Source organism: Cryptomeria japonica, chromosome 11, assembly GCF_030272615.1.
Source record: "Cryptomeria japonica chromosome 11, Sugi_1.0, whole genome shotgun sequence".
NCBI classification, from domain to species: Eukaryota; Viridiplantae; Streptophyta; class Pinopsida; order Cupressales; family Cupressaceae; genus Cryptomeria; species Cryptomeria japonica.
Window position 1 is genome coordinate 194,121,442 of NC_081415.1, and position 10,491 is coordinate 194,131,932.

The following is a 10,491-nucleotide window of genomic DNA, read 5'->3' on the forward strand; positions in this document are numbered from 1 at the left end:
GGAAGAAAGATCAGTTTTTGGGAGGATGTGTGGCTGAAGGATAAACCTTTGGTTGAAACTACTTCTGCCAGTTGATGAACACCCTAAAAGACCAATTTGGTGCTTATGTTATTGATTCTATTTTGTTTAGAAGAGGAAATAGGAAAAATATCTTTTTGATCTTCAATGATTGGCCTAACCTCTTTCCTAAAGCTATGGACCTTCAGGCCCTCATGCACATGATGAGGATACCTCTATCTCTCTAGGAGGATAAATTCATCTGGAAGGGAACTCAGTCTGGGGATTTCTCGACCAGGTCTGCTTACAGAAAACTTTTGAGATTCAATGGGGATACAAAATGCTAGAAAAAAATTTGGAACCTGCAACTTATACCAAAGATTAATTTCTTCTGGTGGACTCTCATGCATGGAAACACGTCGACTTGGGATAACTTAAGGAGGAGGGGTTTCCAATTTCCTAACAGGTGTATCCTCTGTAAATCCGAGAAGGAAATTATCAGCCATCTTTTTATTCACTGCCATTTTGTTAAACACTTGTGGACCATTATCCTTGAAAAATGTGGCCTCCAATGGGTTTTCCAAGGGGGCATCCACCAATTGGTGGTTGGATTGTCATCATCTTATCACCACCCCCTGGTTATACAACTGTGGAAATAGATTCCTCCTTATATCTATTGGAGTGTTTAGAAAGAAAGAAATAATAGAATCTTCAGAGATGTTGAAAGTTCTCCAGACAATGTTTTTAATAGCTACTTCAAGGTGATCATGGACAATATCTCGGTGACTAGATGGAAAACCCCCTTCAATCCCCCTAACCCACCAGACTGGAGGATTGCTGAACAATGGAAACTCCCCCCAGAGTTAAAAATTTTCAACAACACTAAAAAGATTGACAGTAAAATGACCAAATGGGAAGCCCCAAGTCCCTCATGACACAAATTAAACTTGGATAGGGTAGTCCATAATACTTGGCAAGCTGGAGGTGGTGTTATAAAAGACCATCAGGGAAAATTTATCACCGCCTACTCTGGAAGCTTGAAGAACCATACTGTCAACCAAGATGAGGGAATGGCCCTTTTATGGGGAATGAAGTTCACCATTTCTATAGGTATCAGACAACTTGAAATTGAAGGTGATTCTAAACTAATTGTGGAGGCTGTCAGTGGAAGAAGTGTTGCAGGGTGGAAAGTGGAAGTGATATTGAGGGATGTTATAATGCTCTTAGCTAACCTTGCTAGTTTCATTCCCCGTCATATTTACAGAGAAGGAAATGTTGTTGCTAACTCCATGGCTGCTTTCGACATGCTACAAGATGGCTTACGATGTTGGAGGAATGTTCATTCACTGCCAATGGCTACCAAGGAAATCCTTTAGAGGGAAAGGTTAAGTGCTAATAATATTTAATCTCCCTCTATTCTATTTCTTATTCATTTGTAATCTGATGATGATTATATAAATTTTCAAAATTTCAAATTGAAGTCGAAGCCCGACAATTGCTGGATGGACATCCCACATGGCGACATATGGCCTAGTCATTATTCCCAAAATAACCCAAGGAGGTTGGGAAATGATTTTATTTCCTTGTGGAGTACCAATATCAAGAAAGGTAATATTTTTTTAATCATTTGAACGAACGACATTGGTGTTGATGATGGCAACAACCTGTCTCTCCTAATCAATATTGGGCGGATTGAAGGCTCACATGAGTGGAATAGATATCAGGCTTGGTGGGTCTATTTTTGGACTCTTCTTTTTCTCTTAAGTGGCTCTGCAATTCTAATTCCATGTTTCTCACTGCTACTATTAAGGTGGAGGAAGTGGATATGAGAGGTGACAGACTGAGACTTGATTCGGATAAGATGAATGAATTCAAAGCCAAGCCAATGCTATGGTTTGTGTGCACGGAAGGAGGGATAGATAAATTCATGGAGAATATGAAGGACAACGATTGAGAGATTGTCTAAAAAGTTTGTGGCTTCCTGGGTTGATAGAAGGGTCACTGTGGGTGGCATTTCATTTGAAGTGAATGAGGAGGTTATAGGTCAAGCTATAGGTCTTTCTATGGAGGGCCGAAAATGGAAAAATAGAACCATATCTTGGACACCACTAGCCTGAATCAATTCTTCCGTGATAGTGAGAATCTTGTGAAGCGGACCAGTGGGTTCAATCGTGAGGAGCTTCTACTACCGTGGAATGAGGTGTGCTACATCATCATGAAATATTTTACCCTCGAAGGCGGTGTGGGGTTTTCTACTACTACCATCTCCTATTTCTCAGCCATCTTAGAAATAGGGATCTTATTTCCATTCCATAATTTTTACTGCATTCTATGGCTGCTAATGTCAAAGATGTTGCTGAAGCGAAGAAAAAAAGCAAGGATTATACTATTCTCCATCAAGGTCTCATCCTTCGCCTATATAATTTTCACCAGGCTCTTTTCCCTCCCCGCATGATCTCTGTTCAAAATGTGCCTGAAAGTCAGTCCCTGCCCTTGGCCATTGCCAATCCTGATAAAAACCCTACCTTTATGCTTGAACCTGGCCCCTTCCAATGCCTACCCTTTGCACGTCTCTACTCTTAATAAGAAAAGCAAAAAAGTGCCTGCCCCTCGGAGGACTCTAAACCCTTTGAGCCTAAGAAGGTGAAGATTCAACAAATTGACTTTGATGTGGAGATTGGCGTCCAAACCCCCTGAAAAAGATAAATCCCTGGAGGAACCCTCCTCATCCCATGATACAAGTGATTTTGAGAATGCAAGAGATGATACCAACCCCCTTGTCAAAGCAGCCCCGTCCCAATCCACCTCGCTTCCCCTACCTGAAAGCTCTACCCATGTCTCTGAAATCCCCAACACCTCTATGAACCCAATTATTAACCTCAATTCCTGAGCCAATTCTCTATCCCCTACCCTTAGGATTAAGAAAATGATTATTATGGAGGAAGCTAGCAGCATCAAGGAGGAAGTAGACGACAAGTTGTTGGAAATGGAAAAGAAATTGGACGCCCTGAATGAGAAAATGCAGGAAATTGTCAGCAGAGCGCAGATTACTGAAAAAAGGCTCCAAGAGGTCACTAGGTTTGCGCTGAAGGTCATGCACAGCTCTATGACCACTCTTTGTCTCTTGTAGGAGAACACCCATAAAGGAAAATGGAAGGCGGAAGAGGACTACAAAGACCTCTTCAAATTTCTTACCAAAGAGTGGGCTAGGATGCTTTTGCCCAAGCCCAGTCATGGCAAAAAGAAATAAGGATGCTTGTTGCATGGTGGTTTTTTGATTTTTTGGATGGCCACTGTGGTCTTAGTTTTTTTAGTTATGATTATGGTTATACTCTCTATTGGTTTATTTTCGACTCGGTTATCTTTATCCCCGTGTGGCATATCTTATTGTTTATTATGACTCTAATAAACTCTGTTAATATGGCTAGTATTTTAAAGGTTTTTGATAGAGGAAAGTTTTAGGAGGTTGTTATGTTGTCTATGCTGTAATTCTGCTAATAGTCATTTTATGCTATTACTATGACTGTAATTGGGTTAGCCCCTAGTTTTGGCTGCTTTTAATATCAAAAACAAATTTTAATCTTTGGTAGATTTTAATATCACTAGCTTTTGCATCCTTAAGAGGCACAATGAGTTTGTTGACATAGAATATGGATGCATGCCAATTGAAAGTGCTTTGTGCATTAATGAGAATGTTTTTCCCATAAAATAAGATTATTTTGCAATTAAGTGATATTTTCCAATGCGAAACAACTTTTTTGAAGTTTTTTTTTACATTAAATACCTATATTAAAAAATGATTGCTTAATTATAATTGATTATTACACAAATTGAAAGATCTAATTAAGTAGCTATTAATATGTTGGTAAAGTTAATCGACTCACACAAATTCTACACATCATCAAGTCATGTTTAGTACATAGACCCAACATCATAATGAATAGTTGAGGCTAAGATCTTACCCCAAACAAATGTGATAGAAAAAAAATGCCCTCTAATCCAAGACCTTACATCAAGTCACATTGGTAGATAGTTCCAACATTGTAATGAAGAGTAGAGACTAAGATCTTACCCCAAACAAATTTGACAAAAGTAGATGCCATTTAATCCAATACCCAACATTGTCATATGGTACAAAGACCCAACACCATAATGGAGAGTTGAGGCTAAGTTCTTACCCCCAACAAATATGATAGAAAATAGAAGCCCTTTAATCCAAGACACAACATCAAATCATGCTGGTACATAGACCCAACATCAAGTCATGTTGGCACATACACCCAACACCATAATGATGAGTTGAGACTAAGATCTTACCCCAAACAAATTTGACAAAATGCAGATGCCATTTAATCTAAAACCCAACATCAAGTCACGTAGGTACGTACATCCAACACTATAATGAAGAGCCAAGACTAAATCCTTGCCCTAGACAATTTTGACAAAAAAATAGATGCCCTTCAATCCAAGACCCAACATCAAGTCATGTTGGTACATAGACCCAACACCATAATGAAGAGTAGAGACTAAGATTTACCCCAAACAAATGTAAGAAAAAATAGATGTCATTTAATCCAAGACCCAACATCAAGTTATATGGTACATAGACCCAACACCATAAAAAAATGTCAAGACTAAAAGCTTACTCCAAACAAATTTGAAAAAAAAATTCACAAACCCCACACAAAGTGAGTCATGTTGGTACATAGACCCAACATCATAATGAAAAGTTAAGACTAAAATCTTGATTTGATAGAAAATGAATTCCTCTCATTCCAATTGATAATCTATACATGGATAGACACCTCTTAAATACTCTATAATGTAATAAAATAACTCATACACCCAAAACCTATTATAGTGATAAATGATTCACTCATCCAATCAATAATTTCTATACCCAATACCTATTATACAATAATAATCACATCTATTATAATGATCAATGATCCATACGTACAATAATAATAATAATAATCCTACCCAAAATCTATTAGAGTGATCAGAGATTCATACATTCAATTAATAATTTATAGGTTTGGAACTTTCTCAGTGTTGACCTAGATGAAAATCATAGTTGACACTTTCTCTTTGATAATAAACTCCACTCTAAATTAACTATTAAAACTCGAATTCTTGAAATATCATAATAATAAATTAATCTAAATTATAATTTAAGATCTTAAAATTTTTCTTTTTAGACAAATAAAATGAAAAATAAGTTTTTGATAATAAAGCAGCGAAAACAAGGGCGCTGACTCGGATTACACAACAAGCTTCAAAGAAAGCAAACACATCACACAAACAACAACCAAACCTATTATACTACCTATTCTCCAAAAAATCAATTTGATAAAACCTATAGAACAATTTATCTCATATTTAAAAATCATCATCGAGAATCCAAAACTATCTTTAAACTTTTATACCAATCCTTTCAATTTAATTAAAAAAATACACAGCTCCTTTTTTAAAAATACCTGCTGTTAAGCATTATTTTGTAACAGCTGATTTTAAAATGTGAAAAATATGACCTTGAGACACGTGTACAAAGTGACACAGTAGGAAAGCGACCGTTGTAATATTAGATTGCAAGTTGGGAGAGGCGGTCTCATGAAAAGTTAAGAAGTACATTATAAATTTAAAAAAAAAACCCCACGGTGTGTCAGATTTTCATAAATGTGAACTGCCATATAAATTGTCCTCCTTACTTAATGTTTCTCTTCTAGATAGAAGAAAAGTATCTAGAAGAAACATTATAATTTGACCCTCTATTTTCTCCATTAATGTTGTGATAATAAAGACATTTTCCCATTGATCAAGGAAAATCATTTAAAAATAAATAAATTGTCAAAGGGTGGTTGTTCATTTGGTTGCGCATTTTTGATGAGGATGATGATTGTATGCGATAAAAAAGGTTATCTATCAAGGTTCAATTATAGAGTTGGGTTTGAATATCTGGATGACGTTGATGAATGAAATGTATTTCTATATGATTCGTTAGTCAAATGATGACTTTTAGTTTAGATGCATGCTTACTTCGTATTGTTGTAGTCTGTCATATAAAGCTAAAGATGTCTGGTTGTTTCCATTCAAAATATTGACATATATTTGTGTTTATAGCGGAACAAGTAGTATGTAGGTCATTTTGTCAAGTGTCTTTCATCAAAGAACTTATATACTTATTTGTATTTATGGTAGAGTAGACAATATGTAGGCCATTTTATCAAATGTCTTTCATTAGAGAACTTAAAAGTATCGTCTTACTAGAAATCTTTACATTAAGAATGAAATTATCCAAATTTTGAAATGAGTTTCTTACTATAGTTTAGGGTTTGATCACTCTCGATTCTTCCTAGATATTTTTTTCAATAGTTTTAAAATTATATATAAAAGATTAAGAGGATTTTTTATATTTTAAAATTTATATAATATTTTAATATTTTTATGGTTTATGAGAATTAGAGAGATTTGATTCTTTTGAAAGATGTTTGTTTTTTCCCTTCTTGTTAAAAGTTTTATCTTCAAATGCTCTATACTTAGATAATTACCTTTTTATTTATCTTATGTTCCCTTTAGATAGACACAAAGTGATCTTATGCTACAATGTGTTTTGAAATTGTAATATTATTTTATTTTGTGTATATTTTAGATAAGAATAGGGGATGATTCTTCTTCTTTTTGAACATGGTACATTTTTTTTCAATATTTTAATGATATATGAGGATTAAAGATGATTGATTCTTTTCTTTTGAAAGATGTTTGATATTCCCAATATCTTTTCAAAGGTTATGTTATCAAAATGCTCTACATTTAGAGGATTATTTTTTCACTTCACCTTATTTCTTCTTCAAAAAGACATGAAGTGACCTCATAGTAGGCTTATGGTTATAATGGGAGACACCAAAACATATGATTTATTTTTATATTTTTCTCTTTAGTGCTTGCCTTTTTTTTTCTTTTTTTTTAAAGATTTCCAAAAATTGTGGTTATGCTTCATAGTCCTTATTTTTATTATACTCTTATAGCTCATGAACAAATTTTAACCTTTGGTAGACATTAATATCACTAAAAGTTGCATCCTTAAGAGGTATAGTGAGTTTGTTGATATAGAATATGGATGCATGTCAATTGAAAGCACTTTGTGCATTGAGAATGTTTTTATTGCCTAATTATCATTGATAATTATACAAAATCAATTATCTAATCAAGTAACTATTAGTGCATTGGTAAAGTTGAATGACTCACACAAAATCTACTCAACATCAAGCCATTTTTAGTACATAGACCTAACATCAAGTCATGTTGGTACATAGACCCAACATCATAATAAAGAGTTTAGACTAAGATCTTATCCCAAACAAATTTGACAAAAATAGATGCCCTTTAATCAACACCCAACATCAAGGCGTGTTGGTACATGGGCCCAACACCATAATGAAGAGTAGAGACTAAGAACTTACCCCAAACAAAAGTCACAAAAATAGATGTCATTTAATCTAAACCCCAACATCAAATCATATGGTACATAGACCCAAACACCATAATGATGAGTTGAGACAAATATCTTACCCCAAACAAATTTGACAAAAAATAGATGTCCTTTAATCTAAGACCCAACAAGAAGTCATGTTGGTACATAGACCCCATCTCATAGTGAAGAGTTGAGACTAAGATCTCACCCCAAATAAATTTGATAGAAAATCAATGCCCCTTAATCCAAGACCCAACAACAAGTCATGTTGGTACTTAGACCCAACACCAAAATGACAAGTTGAGAATAACATCTCATTCCAAGAAAATTTGATAGAAAATAAACGCCCCTTAATCCAAGACTCACTGTCAAGTCACGTTGGTACATACACCCAACACCATAATGAGACTAAGATCTTAACCCAAACAAATTTGACAAAAAATAGATGCCCTTTAATCACAAACCCAACATCAAGGCATGTTGGTACATGGATCCAACACCATAATGAAGAGTAGAGACTAAGATCTTACCCCAAACAAATATCATGAAAATAGATGCCATTTAATCTAAGACCCAACATCAAGTCATGTGGTACATAGACCCAAACACCATAATGAAGAGTTGAGACTAAGATCTTACCCCAAACAAATTTGAGAAAAAATAGATGTCCTTTAATCCAAGACCCAACATCAAGTCACGTTGATACATAGACCCGACACCATAATGAAGAGTTAAGACTAAGATCTTACTCCAAACAAATTTCGTAGAAACTAGATGCCATTTAATCCAAGACCCAACATCAAGTCATATGCTACATAAACCCAACACCATAATGATGATTTGAGACTAAGATCTTACCCCAAACAAATTTGATAGAAAACAGATGCCCTCTAATCCAAGACCCAACATCAAATCATGTTGTTTCCTAGACCCAACACCATAATGAAAAGTTAAGACTAAAATCTTAATTTGATAGAAGATAGATACCCTTCATTCCAATTGATAACCTATACATGAATAAACACCTCTTATATACTCCATAATATAATCAAATAACTAACACCCAAAATCTATTATAGTAATCAATGATTCATTCATCCAAAAGTTTATATACCAATACCTATTATACAATGTCCAAAATCTATTATAGTGATCAATGATTCATTCATCCAATAATTTGTATATCCAATACTTATTATGATATGCCCAAAACTTATTATAGTGATCAATGATTCATTCATCCGATAATTTATATATCCAATACTTATTATGATATGCTCAAAACTTATTATAGTGATCAATGATTCATACATCCAATCGATAATTTATATACCCAATACCTACATACACAATACCAATCATACCCAAAACCTATTAGTGATCAATGATTCATACATCCAATCAGCAAGTCAAGTATACCCAATACCCTTATGTACAATAACAATTCTCCCAATATAGTATCCATTATCACAACAAAAGACCAAAAGATCTCCTAATTATTTAGTCTATTTTGGCAGAGTGATTTGATAGGAGGCACTCGAGGATGAGTATGAAGTTAGTTGAACACATCATTGAATTGAATCAATTACAATATACAACAACATCAATACACCTTTTAATTCACAGACAATTGTGAACAGCTGGCAAGAGTGCAAGCTGAGGCATCCACCACAATGGGGTCCTCTACTTTGACACCACAGAATCTTTTCTCATCACCCCTACTCCTAACCCCTTCCCCATTACTAACCCTTTTCCGACCCCCATTATTGTCACTGTTATCCATTGACTTGGACACCACGTGGAGTGGAAAATTCAGCAGAGCCCTAGCGCCCCTCATCTCGTAAGCGGCACGGTCATATGCCAGGGCAGCATCTTCCGCTGTATCGAAGGTTCCGAGCCAAACTCTAGCCCCCTGACGAGCAGAATCTCTGATTTCTGCCGCAAATTTCCCCCATGGCCGCTGCCTGACGCCTCTGTAATGTCTCCCGGTTCTTTTCACCTCTGAAGCCTTCTGGAAAACCTTAGGCTTTTCGATGCAACTGACAGGTGTCGATTCTTTAGGCGTCACAGGCGTCCATCCTTTCTGTGTAGCTTCTTTCAGGACGCCGTATAAGACCATATCTTCTGAATCATTCTCATCTAACGGAAGTTTTCCCCACTCGCCTGAAAGACACCGGCTGACAGACGGAGAATTGAAGGCAACTTGTTTTCTCTCCCAGGCAAAGCATTCATTGCGTGGAACGATGACGGAAAGCGTCGGACGGGGAAAATTTCTGTTAAATGTTGCTGCAGTTGCGAAGAGTCTGTTATTTGTTGCTGTATTTTCCGTCTGCCAGCTTTCCTCCTCGAAATCGCCGACCAGAGCACTCTCAATGAACTTCTCGTCCTCGCAGCTACCGCCACAGGAGGCCGTGTCTTTGAAATTTAAATCGGCGTCAGTTGACGGAGAATTTTCCGTCAAGCAGGACTCAGCAGGGGATCCAGTGTAGAATTCTCCATCCTGGCTGCGATCCGAGCCGTTCGATTCGCCGAGCAGGTGAAGCCGAATTTGATCCAGAACATCCATTGGTACACAATCTTCTGGCATTCCAGAGCTCATTTTGCAGAGATTTGTGTTTATTATGACAGAAAATTGTGACAGAAAAAAGACTCCGGAGAGACTAAATAAATTTTACGTTCTCAAATTGAACTGGAAGAGAGATATCAGGGGGACTAGATATAGACTCTGGGAAGCTCAGTAGGAAACATCAAAAATATTTTATTGTGATATTTTAAATAATAAAATACAGACTGGTGCGTGCCACGTGGCTCAAGTTAATCCCCCCTAGACTCTCTATTAAACATGCTCGACTTTTCCAATATCGTGGGACCCACTCGTGACGTCATGACTGCCTCCATGGTGACGTCATTGCATGCGACTCCAGTCTGCGTGTGCACGGGAGGAAAACAAAAGACAACCACCACCGATTTGTTATTTTGTCGTTTTTTAATTGAGTTAATCACATGCTTAAAAGAAAAAA

General features: G+C 36.2%; 1 protein-coding gene across 1 annotated transcript; it reads right to left on the reverse strand.

Annotated features, from left to right (window-relative positions):
* Positions 1–9,026: 9,026 nt before the first annotated feature.
* On the reverse strand, positions 9,027–10,178 carry LOC131071118 (uncharacterized). The gene has a single exon (XM_058006830.2). It carries the CDS (start codon positions 10,068–10,070, stop codon positions 9,087–9,089), a length of 984 nt encoding a protein of 327 aa, XP_057862813.1. The 5' UTR covers positions 10,071–10,178; the 3' UTR covers positions 9,027–9,086.
* Positions 10,179–10,491: the final 313 nt, after the last annotated feature.